The sequence below is a fragment of the Staurois parvus genome, unplaced genomic scaffold (assembly GCF_062004578.1).
Source record: "Staurois parvus isolate SC_StPar_1 unplaced genomic scaffold, SC_StPar_1.0 ptg000458l, whole genome shotgun sequence".
Classification (NCBI taxonomy): domain Eukaryota; kingdom Metazoa; phylum Chordata; class Amphibia; order Anura; family Ranidae; genus Staurois; species Staurois parvus.
This window is the reverse complement of record NW_028318254.1, coordinates 2012422-2030298: the sequence shown is the minus strand read 5'-3', so window position 1 is coordinate 2030298 and position 17877 is coordinate 2012422. Positions and strand designations below refer to the sequence as shown.

Below are 17877 nucleotides of genomic sequence, written 5' to 3'. Positions count from 1 at the left end.
GCCAGACTGGAACATGGAGTTTCTCTTGGGTTTCTGTGGGTTCATGATGTATGAACAGTGTCCTAAATTAAAATTTTCTTGTTACCAGTAGCATGTTTAGCACACTTTTCATGCATTGGGTCCTTTGCTGCTTACACTGTTTTATTGCACACTGCCAACAATGAAGCTGCAGTGTAATGGTGTCGCTTTTATTAGTAGACTAATAATTAGTCAAGGAAGTTCACATTAATAACAGGAATCAATACATTCATATTAATAGCATGTCTTCATCATTTTAGGCAAACATTTCTATTACAACATACATTTTAGCTCATTAGTGAGGACCTGCACCTGACTGGCTAACGCAATCTGTTAGAAATAAATAAAACATTTGCAGTGATGTGTTCGGTATAATGATCTCTGGTGAGTCGTCCAGTCATCCAGTCAACAAAAGGCTCATCTACTCTGTCGTTTCACATATTCTCTGACCAGCACACCAAATTGGTGAAAAAAAGATTCCATTCACCATATAATTGTATGCAGTGTCTGTGCACCGTGTGTACTGTTTCATTACATAAGTGTACAAAGACTGGCCAAATAATAGTTTTTCATCTCAGCAAAAAATCCCAGTTGTCCGCCCTCCCCCCCCCCATGGGAAGGCCCTTTCATACAGGCGTTCAATCAGGTCTGCCTGTCAGTTTTTTAGGCGGACCTGATCAGAAGATCCATTCATCCCTATGGTAGACAGGCAGGTGTAAGCAAATTTTTGTCTGTTTACACCTACCTACCTCCATATCCGATTGGGTCAGCTAAAAAACATCCTCTTCCATTTGGGCATGGCAGATCAGAGGTAGTCAGGTGTAAGTGGACAGCGAAGTCTTTTTACTCCTGGCCACTCATAGATCAGAGCAGGCTCTGTCTGTGTCCACTGTGCAGAAACTGAGCAGACATGGATGTGTCACCTGCTCACTCTTCTCCAATCAGTCAGGGATCCGGTGAGCTGATCCCCTTCTGATCGGACCAGAATCCGCCCCATGTGAAAGGGACCTAAAAGTTTAATTTTAGCATTGCTGAAATAGTGAAAAGTAAACAGATTTATATAGTTGGTCATTGTTTTTTTTTCAACAAACTACAACTAAAATCCACATGAACTATGAAGAAAAGTTTAAATAGTTTTAGCATTTTATAAATAGACCCCCATAGGCTCCCAGTGATAATTAATAAATGACAGTAATACACAGTGGTATGTAAGGAAGCATTGAATAAACTCAAGATGGACATCCAATGAAATCACAGCACAGCATAAATTGATGATGTGTGGGATGGCGCTGTGTGATTGGTTGCAGTGTGTAGGAAGATGCCTTCCCCCTTGGAGGTACAGTTCACCACACTTATGGTCTTATTAGAGTGCAGTAACTCACTGTGATTTTCTGGTCATATGTATAGTGGCAGTGCCTACTGTTGGGTAGATGGCCCTTGTGTTTGTAGGAACCTCTTAGCAGGATGTCATTTAGCTGACAAGGGCCTCCATCTGACCGACCACTCCCTGTGCGCTTCATATTAACATAAAGACATATGCTCAGATGGGATGAAGGTGTCTTGCAGAGGCTGTCCAACTCCCAGATTGCCATGGCAGTGATACGGTGACAGTGAAGGGGCAGATTGCTCCCACTATGGCTCTGATCGCTCTCTTCTTCCCCTTCAGGCTTGGGTTAGCTGCTGTACCTGAGAGGTCTGAAGTCATAGATGACCGCATCCACAAGCCCAAAAAATCTAGCAAGGGCAGATCAAAATCCAGGAAGCACTCTGGTAAGAACTGCTGACTTTGCTTCTGTCTATACAATGTACTGCACATAAAGAACAATGTTACTTGTGTGTTCTACTCCCTCAATCCATTTCAGGTCCTTTTCTGATCATCATGTGATGTATCCTGTCAACTCTTAATACCTCTTTCTCTGTTATATAGTTTAGAAATGAGTTGGTGTATTAATGCACACTTCTTCTCTCCACCAGATGGATCCACCTCGCAGGTCTACCAGCCGGCCACAGCCATGTATACTGACACTCGCTGCATTCGTAGGAAGAAGCGTCCAGCTCGACAAGACCCCCTGTCTCGCCTATCCGCTCTGAGGGATGAGCTTTGCCACCGTTCGCTGTCTGACGACCGGGCTGCCATACTGACCAGCACCGAGCCTGACGATTCCAGCGGCCATGCCACCCTTCTGTGACCATCCTTAGAGAGAGGCCTTTATTATGGGCCCTTTCTGTCTCTTGGTGCTGACACTACCCGCCCTCCCTCTTAAAAAAAAATGTGAGCAGCAAGTTGTGCGTTCATTCCTACCTCACCAATCCTGTGTGTGCACGGAGGAGAGACTTAGCCTCACATGTTGGAGACATGTACAGTGTTAAGATGGCTGCTGGTGGGGACACACATGCTGGTCACAGCTTGGCACTTTGTATGACCATAGCACATGTGGCAGCTCTGAGAACAAAGCCACGTCTCACAGCCCAATCCACCCAATGGTGTTTTTATGTGAACCGTAGCAGAGAGTTGTGCTGTGAGTCTAGCCAAGCCGCTGCATGTTTACATAAACATGCCACGGCGTGTCTGTGTATACATGTGTTTGTACATGTACCCCCTAATGGGTGCGCCTTGACTACGCAGTACATAGAGAGAATATTTAGACATAAATGATATATTTTATTGTGTAGGGATTAGACTGATTAGATGTTTGTATTATTGGGGAAGGACATCACTAAAGCTGCTGAATGACATCCATCTAGTTTGTACTACCTATTCATGTGTTCAGTCATTATTGTTATTTATTTAATTTATTTGTCTTGTGGCCGGCTTCTCCTGAACCCTCGCTAGCAGTGCAGCCCATTCCCATTTCTGTCTCCACATTCGGAGGGGCCAGCCACGACAGAAGGGATCTTATCTGGGGTGTTCACTTGTTGTTTTGCTGGGTGGGGAAACTGGGATCAATTTTAAAGGAAACCTGTCATAAGAAAAACATTGTTCTGGAAATGCTGGTCATCTGGCTGTTTTCCGAAGTTTATTTCTTTCTGAATCACTAACCATAAAGAAGTCAGTACATCAGGAAAGTCAAAGAAAAGCCAGAAGCCCTCATCTGCATCCTTGTTCGAAGTATCAAAGCCAGAGGGTCAGCATGACAGCCAATTACACTTTTGAAAAGGAGAGGCCATCAATGGTGGGCTCCAGGTTTTTGTCATGACAGGCCACCTTTAAGCACATGAAGAAGTAGTACAAGCTGTTCGGTTACTTCTTTTGTTGCCATTTGTTTTTCTTGAAGGCTTTTTTATGATGTAATGGCGATAAAGCCCTCCTGGGTCGGCATTGTATGGTGGGGGGTCCCACAGATCGCATGTGATATTCTCCATAAGCTGCTATTGTGATAGCTCAGATGTTGAATGCGATGGTTGTGGCAGAGGGAATATTTGAGGTAATCGTGTAAGCAATAATTTCCAGAAACTGCTGCAGATGGTTTAGCTCTTTTGTCACATTTCCTCTCAGAATGTCTTGTATCACTGGGTCATCTTCTTCCAGGACTGCTGACATGGAACGCCTGACAGTCCCATTACCTAGGTGACTGCAGACACATAGGTTGTCACAAACCCATATTAGTGCCAACAATACAGAAGAGAAATAAAGTACCTCTCAGTGACGGGAAGGGGCCTATCTGTCATCCCCATCCACCACTCATGGTCATACTTGGCTGTTCCTGAGCAGAGTTGGCCTCTATAGGTAATTTATGTTGAAATCTACCTGTTGTCTGTAATTCCTGGAATGAACAGACCACATATTATGAATGCATTGGGTGTTCCATTGACAACACAGTACCACAGAACCTCAAATAGCTCCCATCCTACAAGATGGTGTGTCCATGGTGTGATGTAGCTAACACAGTCTGAAGTGTTCCCAGGTTTTATAGTATAAGGTCCTTTGTTTATTGGATGGCCTGTAGGCATGTGTTGTATTTGGACAGATTGATCCAGGCGTAGAAGCGGGCCATTTCCTGATCATTATTCTACCCCTGGCAGGAGTAATAACGAGGCAGTCTGAGGGGCAGTTATAACCTGAAACATGAGACTGTTAGTGGATTTTCTGTAAAATTTCCTTCAGCTGAGACTGATTTTGCATTTCTGTGATGAAAGTGAATGGCATTGGATCAAAAGGGCGGTCAGAACTACCTTAGATATGAGTGGCGGCTGTGATTGGCATTAAATCTGAGTAGAAGCTGCGATTGGCATTAGTTCTTAGTGGCGTCCGCAAATGGCATTAGATCTAAGTGGTGGCTGTGATTGGCATTAGATCTGAGTGGCAGCTGTGAAAAGACTACAGTTGTGCTCATAAGTTTACATACTCCTTGCAGAATTTGAAATGCAGAGTTTATTATAAAAAAAAGAAGATTGTGAATACCAGACACATTTGTTCACATGATTAAAATAAATTGTTAAGCATCATGGAATATCACTATCAGTACACAAACCACAGCATTACCAAAAAAGAATAAAATGGTCTTAAAGTAATACTAAACACATACCCCATAAAAACCTTTATATGTTCTGCCAAAGTATGCTATTCATGTTTTTCTAGTTTATTTGAAAAAATGAAACTGCTAAGTACCTGTATCAACAAACAGAAAATGCTATACCATAAGTCCTCAAAAACTATGTGCAGTCCAAACCCTATAAGTCCAATCTTTAAATCAAATTCTTCTCGTGTTCAAAGTACCTTTCAAAAAATTCCTCCGATAATGTACCTCAAAAAGAAAAAATATTCACATAGTGCATTATGTTTTTTTATAACTAAATAAATAATAATGACTTCATACAAGTGAATACCCAATCCCATAAATAATCCGTGAAAAAAGTGAACAAAGTGAAAAAAACTGTGAAGCCAAAAACAATAAAAACCCTTGTGAATGTGAATCACTCTTCAGTGCTCTATTCCAACCAGCACTGTGACACTTCTAAGTGCAGTAAGGAATGCATACCCTTACCAATATTCAGAAAAATAGACGCTTTTTTATATCTTTCCAAAAGGAAGGTGGGAGACAGTCCTCCTATTGATCTTTACCCAATATAGTCTGCCTTCATATTAGCATCAGGATCCAACAGCCTTGAGACTCTATATATCCACATCAGGCATGTATCATATAAATATGAATATATAGGAAACACAATAGTGTAATACCGCCAGAATCAATCTTATAATCAACTTTAAATAGGATGCTCACATTTCATCAGCTTAAAAAACGCTTAAAAGTACTCAGAAGTAGTTTACTGTTATCCAGGAAGTGCCCAGGGGAAATCAGATGATCGTTTCCCTCATCCAAGATGGATGCCGGTCAACTTCCGGTTTCCGTGTGCGCGTTGACGTCACTTCCCCTTGATGCGTTTCGTCATCGACTTAATCATAAGGGACTGCACATAGTTTTTGAGGACTTATGATATAGCATTTTCTGTTTGTTGATCTTTGTACATCTTTTGGGGTGAAGGTGTTGATGGTGCTGTGGGGAATTGGATTTATTTATTAAGAGAGTGGTTTTGATTTTATTTTAGGTGCCTGTATGCCATAGCTGCATACAGTGGTCTCACATGATTCATATCTAATGCTCAGCCCAGTTCTAGGAGAGATCATAAGAGGAGCTTCCATTCTCCTCTGTGTATCTATGTACATCAGAAAAGGGAGCATGAACAGTGACCCTTGTGTCTAGACAGCGATGTTTGTTGCTGTCCTGGTCACATGATCCAAACCCCCCCCCGGGAAAAAAAATTATTGATGATGCAGTAGGAAAATATAGATTTAATGTTGCATCCTTATATAAAATGAGCATACACATACATATTCGAACACACAGGCTTTTTTATAATTCAGCAACAGCATGGTGTGGGTGGAGCTACACATCCATCATAATCTTTCACTACCCCACCCACTGTGTATTTTGCTAGTTAGTGGGCATGGAGAAGGAGGGAGGATGTGGGCTCTCATTTATCATCTGTATGCCCACATGTATGATGGGTAACATGTGACCTGCACAACTCTGATCACAGGAAATGTCCTGTGCTGAAACACAGATAAAACAGAGCATGCTGGTTGCTTGCCAACGTTACGCTGTAGAATTGACAGCTGAATTGGGGACAGTGAAAGAAAGGGGGATCAGAGGCTGGCTTGACGAGGAGTATGACAAGGATGCATTACTGCATGTACAGCCAAATTTTATTCTTGTGGGTTTAGTGATACTTTAATAAAACCAATAATAGCTTGGCAAAGCCACCAATTCTTTTTGGCAAAAAGCCTCCAGGTCATCTAAATTGGTGAACTGTGTATTTGAGATCTCCCTAGCGTGGATTATTAAGGTTGTTATCAGGAGATTGTGATGGCCTCTGCAGAACCTTCTTTTTTTCAGCATCAGCCACTGAAGGGTCATCTTGGCCCTATGTCTTGGATGCCTTGTTGGAAAATCCAAGTGCGCACCATGTGCACTTTCCAAGCTGCTGAACGCAGACTTTCCTCCATTATATTATAATATGCTGCATTCATGTTTCCCTCAATTTTGACTGTATTCCCTGTGCAGTGTAGCTCGCATACCAGCAGGGATCCAGCGCCATGCTTAACAGTAGGGATGGTGTGCTTTTCTTTAATGGTTTTGTCTCCAAAGGGAACGTTTATTGTTGTGACTACAAAGTTCAGTTATGGTGTTATCCCTTCATATGATTCTGTTATAGAAGTTTTGAGGCTTCTCTTGGTGCAGTTTTTACATATTGTAAGTGGTCTGTTTAGTGGCATCGGTGCAGCAAGAATAGCTAACATTTTACAACCTCTTCTAGGTAAACTAATGAGCATAACTGTATATCTGAATAATGGCTGCGATTGGCATTAGTTCTCAGTGATGTCTGTGAATGGAGTTAGATCTGAGTGGAGGCTCTGAAAGGCATAGGATCTGTGTGGTGGCTACAAATGTAATTAGTTCTGAGTGGTGGCTGCGTTTGGCATTAGTTCGGAGTGATGGCTGTGATCTGCGTTAGATCTAAGTGGTGAATGTAGATGGCATTAGATCAGGGTGGCGATTGTGAATAACGATTTGTTGGAGTGGTTGCCATCTTCTTTGTTTCAGTCTATTCTGATGAAGGTCTCTCAGGATTCCCTTCTCATTTATAGAACCATGTTCATCTTGCTGTGAGTTTGGTGGAGATATTTGGAGTTTCTCTTGATGGTTTCTCCGTCCTTCTTGTTACAATGTACTGTAGTATTAATTGAAGGGGTGCTTTGGTTTCAGCAATAATGTTAGTGGTGAGAGGCCAGACAGTTGCAGTCTATTGTGATCTGTGTGTCCATCTGAGGTTGGTTCTTGCTGTCCGGAGATGCGAGAGTACATGGAGATGTGTTGCTGCCAGCTGTAGGATGATGTTACCCATCTGCCGTATACCACAATGAAGAAAAAGGAGAGAGCACCTGCTTTCATCTCTCTTCAGTCTGGCAGTTTTGTATTCACAGTTCGGTCTGTTCACTCCCAGTGTATATCGCAAGGTTCTTGACACGGCAAAAGCAGACACTGGATAATAATTTGTTTCAGATGATATATTTCCACAGAGCGGATAACTCTGATGAGAGGTGTTACCCTACATGATTAACTGACTTTGTCATGTACATATGGTAAATATGAGTCCGACGTGCACAGTGTAGGTTGTGTCATGTATACATGGGTCCTGTGTACACAATGTAGGTCGTGTCGCACGCATGGCACACATGTGTCCTGTGTGCACAATGTAGGTTGTGTCCCACGCATGGCACACATGTGTCCTGTGTGAAGAGTGTAGGTCGTGTCATGTATACATGGTACACATGGGTCCTGTGTGCACAGCATAGGTCATGTATATGATACATATGGGTCCTGTGTGCACAGCGTAGGTCGTGTCATGTATGCATGATACATATGGGTTCTGTGTACACAGTGTAGGTCATGTTATGTATGCATCGTACACATGGGTCCTGTGTGCACAGCGTAGGTCATGTATGCATGATACATATGGGTCCTGTGTGCGCAGTGTAGGTCATGTCATGTATGCATGGTACACATGGGTCCTGTGTGCACAGCGTAGGTCATGTCATGTATACATGGTACACATGTCATGTATACATGGTACACACGGGTCCTGTGTGTGCAGTGTAGGTCATGTCATGTATACACGGTACACATGGGTCCTCTGCGCACAGTGTAGCTAGTGTCATGTACATGTGGTGCATACGGTTCCTGTGTGCACAGTATAAACTGTGTCCTGTTACAGACTGCATCGGTGCTATTTTGGTTTGATTTGGCACATAACTTGCTTAGTGGTGCATAGAGGGTCACTTGCTCGGGGCTCATCTTGTACATACCTGTTCATTATTAATCCTTTGGAGCTTTTCCTTGTTTTACATGGCCGAAGGTATTCTTGTTGTTTCTATGTGCTAATATCAAAGTCTACATATAAGAATAATATATATAAATCTATATAGAGAAATATATAGTGAGAGAGAGAGGAAGAGACTTTATCTATATATAGTATCTTTTATTTTTCTATCAAGCTGCTGCTAGCCACAGGGCTAGTTGTGAGTAGTAACTGGCCCCTGTGGACAGAGTCATCTGATTCCCTCTGGAGATTAGCACACCTCCTCTCTGGTCGGGATCATTTGTCGGTGCTATAGACGTCTGGCTATCATTTCAGTAGTTTCTTTGGTGCATAGGCCTAGCCAGATAGCCATTAATATTTCGGTGATCTCTGGCTAAACCATTTCTCTTGTGTGCTGTACAGCAGTAAAGTGACATCATGGGGGGCATCTGACTGTTGCCTGCAGGGTGTCTGTCTTACAGTGCCATCAAACCTTCCACAGATTCGCAGTTCAGATGATTGTCGCTCAGGTGTCTGACTCCTGGCTTCTAGCTTTATTCATATGATGGCCTCTTGCCTTCCTAATCACCAGACACCTCAATATTCTGTACTGTGCATTACCAGCCAAGGAGCGAGTGCCACTGCCGCAACCCGCAGATATTAGAACACCCTATTTTTATTTCAGGGTCCATCTATGTGCGGCTGGAAGGTGACGAATTGGGAGACATTCAGAAGAAGCACATTGGGGTACCTGTCTCCGGAGCATCGCAGAGATTCCAGGTGTGGTTAACCTCTCTGGGCAGAATTTGGTCTGCAGCTGGAGGGGGTAATCTGCTGGTGCCCCTTCAGTGCCTTATTGCCATCAGAAGCACATATGCCATCTCAGATATACCTGTTGAAGCCTTAGCTTGTCAGTAGAGAAGAGGTGATAAGCTGGTAGGGTTTGTCTTACATTGAAGGGTGCTATTCATAGACACATTGTCTTTCACTGCTCATCCAAGGTTTTCTTTTGTTGCCGGTGACCAGTTCTGGTGCTCTCTGACAACTTTCAAACTACATTGTGCCAAAGTTTCTAGATATTTCTTATTGAATGTGTTCACTGAATGGGCTCAGTCATTTCTACAGGAAGCAAGCTGCCATTCTTCCAGCAACAAATAAAGTTTTGCACCCAGGTAAATGAGAGACAAGTGAAATCCTCCCAGGCAATTTTATAGAAACTAAAGTTAGGTGTCTTTAAACTGCTGCACTTCTTTCTTGCAAGTAGACGAGCTACACTTGAAGTTACTGAAAACACTTTTAGAAAAATAGTTCAAATAATTCTCTGTATTGCTTTCAGAAAATGAGACGGTGAATCTCATGTAAGGTCACCATAGCATTTTTCAGTGCTGACTTAATGAGCCCCATTTTCTTGCAGAACATTGATTGTGTGCTTATCCTGACTTGACATTAGAACCAGTATTGGCTAATCTTTTGGTTGGTGGTTAACAGACTGGCCTTTAACGGCCTGATAAAAGCAGGCATTGAGGCAAATGTATCAGACTTTCTACAGGTGCTGTAAAAGCTTTTAAGTGATTGTTAGTGAACATTTTCCACTGTTGGAACAATTTTGGTCAATAAGAAGGAGATAAGGGGAACAAAGCTTTGAACACATTTGTACTGCTGCCACTTTCAGCCACAAAAGGATGAAGATCCTAGTAGCTCCCTATGGTAGATGAGTTGTGTTAGGGTTGGCAGATGGTTCTTGTGTTTTGTCAGGCATCTTCCATTGGATCCTAACAATATCTGAAGAAGGCTCATTATTGCTATCTCTCTATCATGCAATGAGCCCATTGCCAATCTCTTCCGAATTTCTCAGTAGCCAGGGCTTTCTCCATGATTGCTAAAATATAGTTGTGTGTAAAATACATAGGGGAACATCCCTATAGGGGCACTGGCAGCCTGCTTGCTGTTTTAGGCTTTGCACTGAAAGACTCCCTCTTCCCACTCCTTTGTGTGACATGCACTATAGATTGTAAGCACCAGGAGACAACGCCGTCATGTCAGTTCTTCATTCCCCAGCTTGGGCAATCATGTTGGGGAATATCTTGATTCCTCGCAGGAGGGTGAAGAATGCACTGAGTAGCGCACTGGTGACACACTCATGTCTATTGCACTTGTGTATTACGTGCTTGCAAAGAGCGTGACCTTTGTGCATTTTCCCATTAGCCTATAGACACAAGCGGAGCACGAATGAAGTACACCTACAAAGTGACAGTGCCACTCCCCTCACTTTGTAGATAGAGACACCTGACATGTCCTGTCACTCGTCTTCTGCTGTCGGGTGTTTCAGCATAGAGGTCACAATTATTTTGGAGTTTGTGTTCTGCTCTGTAATATTCCTATTCCTCCCCCCTATGGGGGTGTTTCAGGGCAGATGAAAGGAGGGATACTGTCCTACTGTTCTATCCTTAATTATACGGGAGTGAGGCAAATGGTCTTGGTGATGAGGTTCAGACTTCAGAAAGCATATAGATTAGAGCGTTACAATAAGCAGTGAGCCTGCTCTGATCTACAGTGTGTGGCACAAGACTGATTTTCTGAGTTCTGTCATTTCCACAGCCGGAGCTCTGGGATTTTTGTAGGATTATTCCACCCAAAACTGATATTTTGCTGGTAGGTAATGGTACTCAATCCACCTTATGGTTACTCATATCTCTCAGGGATTTGGGCTGTGAACATGATGAGGACTCCCTCTCTGCTTGCTAGAATATTACTTTATTTTACACAAAGGATAATGAAGCAGGAGGATTGGGAGCACCCCAAAAGTGGGCGGAACAAAGCCACAAAATCTGACAGTGAAATTTCATCACTGGAGTTCCCCAGAGATATCAGAAATCGGTAAGCAACTCAGCCCACCATGTTCCACTTGTAACTGTACTATCACTTTTTTGTGGACCAACCAGGCTCTCTACCACAGAATGTAATCCCAGCAATTAGAATGTCAGACCGGCACTGGTGCTCCGGCTGTTTTATGTTAATGGTTTCCTAAAGATTCTCCCGCTGAACACACAACCCAGAAACCTTACATTGGTGCTTGAAACATTACGGAGCAGAATCTGGGTCTCCGGTTTTATCACAGTCATTCAAGTAATAAACACCTCACACCTAGAAACCAGACAGAGTCATTTTCAATAAATATTTGTACAAGTGAATGCATATTTAATGAAGCAAAGAAAACTCTTACAATAAATATATGAAATCTGTTTTACATTGTTTCTTCTTGTGTCTTCATTCTCTAAGTTCAATTTTTGCAAAGAAAGTTTCAGGGTGCCCAAGAAATCCCAGCAAGCACCAGAATTGTCTTCTAAAGTTGAATCAGCTGTGGGATTAGGGCACCACCAGTGCAGAGCTTGCAGGTGTGAGTGTATCTGCACACACAGTGAGGCGAAGACTTTTGGTGTCAAGAAGGACAGCAAAGAAGTCACTTCTTTCCAGAAAAAACATCAGTATGTATATTTATATAGGGACCTGAGTACTTTGCAAGAGTGCCCCCAATTGAAAGCACACTTAGCTGGTTATGGTCAAGCCCAAAGCAAGAGGATAACTGGCTGATCAATCTGACACCAAGACACTCCAGGCCTGACACACATGACTTGGCATACTTCCCCACAGACCTTCAGAAGTGGTTTGAATCTGATTGTGGCTGATAGAAAACTATCTCTTCATAAGCAAGCGTTCATACTTTGGACCTTTTGATGGGCAATGTTACTATCGGGGACTAATATCCCATAGACAATCCATACATTAAACACTATAATAGACCACAAATCTATGGAGAGGCCTCCTAATTCACATTATAATAGACCAACAATCTATAGAGAATCCATTATACACACCAATAACTTATGGACAGTTAATCACAATACAAACAATAGACCCCCATCAGCAACAACATATCTCTAAACCCTCCAGCAGCCAAAACTAATAGACCCCCTCCCTCAACAGTATTTATTTCCCAGTAAAAATTACCCCCAGAAACAAAAGACCCCCTAGCAACAATAGACCCCCACTCAAAAATAGATCCCCTAAAAGCAAGCATCAATAGACCCTCCAGCACCCCTTGCCATTATACATTCAGTGCTGAAGGTGACGGAGCTGTGTTCCCCCATGTTCCTGCTGAAAAAAAGCCCTGCTATAGAGAGTCCCTCTATTATGCACTACAATAGACCAACGTTCCATAGGGATTCCATGACTTTATAAATTATAATGGATCAAATACTATAAAGAATCCACAACATTATACAATATAATAAACTAAAAACCTATAAAGAGCCTGTTAAATGGTACACTATAATAGACTAAAAGCCTATAGAGAGTCCATCCATTATACACTCTTATGGACCACAAACCTTTGGAGAGTCCTTGTATTATATACTGATATGCCAATTTGCACAGTCCATCTGTTATATTCTATAATAATTTATGAATACCCAGTCCATTATACACTATAGTAGACTACAAACCTATAGAGTCCATCCAATATACACTTTAATAGACCTAATAACCATAGGAAAGTTCACATAAATGTTCGCAGAGCCCATAACCAAAAATGGCCATGGAGAATCCAGCCATTATACACCGTAATGTAATGATCAACAGCCAAAGGAGAGTCCACATATATACTGCGATATAACAATAACCTATGGAGAGTTCACCCATTATACACTATAACAGACCAAAAACCAGAAGAAATTCCACCAAGTATACACTCTGGTAGGTGTATCCATTACACACTATAATAGACTAATAATATGCGGAGATTCCATCTGTTATATATTAAAATAGACCAACAGTTTATGGAATGTTCATCCAGTATGGATTAAATTAGACCAATAGCCTATGAAGAATCAATCCATTTTACATTGTAATAGACCAATGACCTATAGAGAGTCCACCCAATGTATACTTTAATAGACCAACAGCCCATGGAGAGTCCATCCATCATACACTAAAGTAGAACTAAAACCTATGGAGAGTCCATCCATTATACCTTCTAATAACATGGGAAATCCAATTTACGCTATATCAGATTCTCTATAGAGAGTCCATCCATTACACACTATAAGAAACTGTTAGACTTTAGAGAGTTGACAGCATTATACATTATAATATACCAATAACCTTTAGAGAATCCATACATTTTAACCACTTCAATACCGGACACGTTCATCCCCGTCCTGCCCAGGCCAATTTTCAGCTTTCAGTACTCTCACTTTGACCATTACTCATGCAACATTGTACCCCAATGACATTTCACACGAATAGAGCTTTCTTTTGGTGGTATTTGATCAACACTGTTCTTTTTTATTTTTTTGCTAAATAACCAAAAAAAAATGAAAAATCTGAAAAAAAAAAAATCTTTTCTGTTATAAAATTTTGCAAATACATGATAATTTTTTATAAATTTAGGCAAAAAATGTATTCTGCTACATTCCTTTTGTAAAAATAACCCAAATAAATGTATATTATTTAGTCTGTAAGATAGTTATAGAGTCCACAAACTATGGGATATACAGGTGTAACTCGAAAAATTAGAATATCGTGCAAAAGTTCATTTATAATCATCACAATTATGACAAATCACGGCTTGAACTATCTTGCTTTGCATGTAACGAGTCTATCTCATATATTAGTTTCACCTTTTAAGTTGCATTACTGAAATAAATGAACTTTTGCACGATATTTTAATTTTTCGAGTTTCACCTGTATCTTTGAAAATTGATCAGTTCTGATGTACTGACAGCTGATCTCATGTCTTGAGGCCCTAAAACACCAGGACAGTACAAATACCCCACAAATTACCCTTTCTGGTAAGTAGACAGTCTAAGGTATTTAGTAAGCGGGTATGGCAAGTTCTTTGAGGTTGTAATTTTTTTTGTAAAATGAAGAAATTAAAAAAGTGTTTTCACAATTTTGTTTTTACATACTGTGACCAGTGCAGTACAGTGTCATCATATAACTGGTGACAGTATGTAAAAAAATGTAAATTATTTTTTACATTTTTTTAATTAAAAAATGTTTTGGTTTTTTTTTTACCTCCTGTCATAAGAGTAGCTCAGTGTCACCATAGTAACACTGTACTATGCAGTACCACACTGTGATTGCCATAGTTGGATTCCCGTCCATTTTTTATTAAAAGCTTCCATTTGTACTGCTGTGATTAGGTTTGATTGGCCACAACTAATCACATGGTACAGATGGGCTGTGATTGGCCCTCTTTGTACCATGTGATCATTGTGACTAATCGGAGATCAACACAATAGTACACAATGAATGGCTATGAATAAAATCCATTAATTGTGTACAATTGCCATGTGATCTGCTGTGATTGGTCACAGCAGATCACATGGTAGTGGCAGCAGCCCGGTACAATGATATGTCAACCTCCTGCAGCTCCTGGTGACGAAAATGCGTTAAAACGCATAAGGCGGAGCCTAATTGGAGTCACATCACCCCACACTGTTCACTTGCAGTCACAGTTCATGGCTGGAGTCAGCAGAGCTGAGTAATATCTATGCGCTAGATTCCTTAATGTCAGGTTTGACACTGACAAATGTATGTGTGATACATGTTTTTATTTGCTAATAAAAGTTTTTACACTGTTTTCTTTCCCATCTATGTGGATGGAGTTAGGAGTTATATAACCACTGGGATACTGGAGATGCTGTAACCCCTTGATGACCAACGAAGACAGTGACCTGCAAACTGTGCCCTGGGGCCTGGATGCGTCCCTTCACTTGCCTTTATCCGGCCCTTCTTCTCTCACTGATACAATACCTTATTCCTTCCACTGACACCAACAATGGGCCATAATTCCTGCTACTGACATCAACAATGGGGCACCAGTTCTCTCATTAAAATCAACTATGGGGCACTATTTCTCCCACTGACACAAACGATGAGGCACTATTCCTTCCCCTGATTCCAAAGATGTATGGTTTACTCCCACCGATGCCAGGACAATTTATATTGCCAATGGCCACAATCCAGCCTGCTATAGTCTAAAGAACAGAAAACAGGCCCTTTATTTAGAACGTTTGGAGACCCCTGATCTAGGAGAACACTTGTTGCAGGAGATTGACTTTCTACATGCTTACTAGAACATCATAACTGTACATTGATTTGTATTGTGTTGTCCTGGGATCTGTTGGTGAGTAGACATTTCCCAAGGTGGAGGTCACAGACTTATTTTTTTTTTTGTGCACTGCAAAGATTATAATTCACTCTTTTGCACAGCACTGTGACACTATGCACTGGTGGATGAAATAATTTAATATTTAGATGTATGGACATGTGTGGAGGATGTTTGAAGTACTTATTGCAATATGAACTGATTTAAATAATCTAATGAATTTGGTGGAACTTTGTCACTGATTCACACACATTATGAACTTTTTGAATTGTACAAATATATATATATATATTTTATTAGCGGTTTATAGTTGTGAATGCAGTGACATTTGTTCCTTTTATAATAGACCAATAGTCTATAAAGAATTCATCTATTATACTCTGTAACAGAGTGAATATCTAGTGAAATACAATACAAAGAAGAAGGGGTGAAGCAGTAAGCAACAAAGCAATGACATTACTGTATTTAATAGAACTATACTTAGATTTTAAAGGCTAAGTTCACTTCTTTTCTTTTTTTAATTCCAGCTCCACTATGTACCAATATACCATTAATGTACCTCTGTTGCTGAAAATATAAAGCTTTCTTAGTGTTTTAGAACAGCCTTACCTGTCCAGCTCCAGCTTGCTCCATAGAAAAGTTAATGACTTCCTGGTATGTACAGTGGGGATCGAAAGTTTGGGCACCCCAGCTAAAAATTTGTATTAATGTGCATAAAGAAGCCAAGGAAAGATGGAAAAATCTCCAAAATGCATCAAATTACAGATTAGACATTCTTATAATATGTCAACAAAAGTTAGATTTTATTTCCATCATTTACACTTTCAAAATAACAGAAAACAAAAAAATGGTGTCTGCAAAAGTTTGGACACCCTGCAGAATTTATAGCATGCACTGCCCCCTTTGCAAAGCTGAGACCTGCCAGTGTCATGGATTGTTCTCAATCATCACCTGGGAAGACCAGATGATGTCAATCTCAAAGGTTTTAAATGCCCAGACTCATCTGAGCTTGCCCCAACAATCAGCACCATGGGTTCTTCTAAGCAGTTGTCTAGAAAACTGAAACTGAAAATAGTTGACGCTCACAAAGCTGGAGAAGGCTATAAGAAGATAGCAAAGCGTTTTCAGATGTCAATATCCTCTGTTCAGAATGTAATTAAGAAATGGCAGTCATCAGGAACAGTGGAAGTTAAAGCAAGATCTGGAAGACCAAGAAAAATATCAGACAGAACAGCTCGCAGGATTGTGAGAAAAACAATTCAAAACCCACGTTTGACTGCACAATCCCTCCAGAAAGATCTGGCAGACACTGGAGTTGTGGTACACTATTCCACTATAAAGAGATACTTGTACAAATATGGTCTTCATGGAAGAGTCATCAGAAGAAAACCTCTTCTACATCCTCACCACAAAAATCATCGTTTGAACTTTGCAAATGAACATATAGACAAGCCTGATGCATTTTGGAAACAAGTTCTGTGGACCGATGAGGTTAAAATTGAACTTTTTGGCCGGAATGAGCAAAGGTACGTTTGGAGAAGAAGGGGCACAGAATTTAATGAAAAGAACCTCTGTCCAACTGTTAAGCATGGGGTTGGATCAATCATGCTTTGGGGTTGTGTTGCAGCCAGTGGCACAGGGAACATCTCACGAGTAGAAGGAAAAATGGATTCAATAAAATTTCAGCAAATTTTGGATGGTAACTTGATGCCATCTGTGAAAAAGCTGAAGTTAAAGAGACGATGGCTTCTACAAATGGATAATGATCCTAAACACACCTCGAAATCCACGGGGGATTACATCAAGAGGCGTAAACTGAAGGTTTTGCCATGGCCTTCACAATCTCCTGACCTCAACATAATTGAAAATCTATGGATAGACCTTAAAAGAGCAGCGCGTGACAGACAGCCCAGAAATCTCAAAGAACTGGAAGACTTTTGTAAGGAAGAATGGGCAAAGATACCTCAAACAAGAATTGAAAGACTCTTGGCTGGCTACAAAAAGCGTTTACAAGCTGTGATACTTGCCAAAGGGGGCAGTACAAGATATTACTCTGCAGGGTGCCCAAACTTTTGCAGACACCATTTTTTTGTTTTCTGTTATTTTGAAAGTATAAATGGTGGAAATAAAATCTAACTTTTGTTGACATATTATAAGAATGTCTAATCTGTAATTTGATGCCTTTTGGAGATTTTTCCATCTTTCCTTGGCTTCTTTATGCACATTAATACACATTTTTAGCTGGGGTGCCCAAACTTTCGATCCCCACTGTAGATTTAGGACGTGAACACTCTTAAGACACAGGAAGAAATTCACCAGCCAGGGCTGCT

The 17877-nt window shown here is 41.0% G+C and overlaps 1 protein-coding gene across 5 annotated transcripts in view; it reads left to right on the top strand.

The window, feature by feature from the left end:
• LOC149452862 (protein turtle homolog B-like) overlaps positions 1-11623 on the top strand; it is an 85048-nt gene extending 73425 nt beyond the window's left edge. For 3 of the 5 annotated variants that reach the window (XM_089688896.1, XM_089688895.1, XM_089688894.1), the window contains exons 19-20: positions 1685-1788; positions 1993-11623. In XM_089688896.1, coding sequence (XP_089545022.1) covers positions 1685-1788; positions 1993-2207 — 319 coding nt within the window. In that variant the 3' untranslated portion in view covers positions 2208-11623. Of the gene's footprint in view, positions 1-1684; positions 1789-1992 lie in introns of those variants that run through there. The other 2 variants (XR_016314823.1, XM_089688897.1) reach the window with 2 other exon arrangements.
• Positions 11624-17877: the final 6254 nt, after the last annotated feature.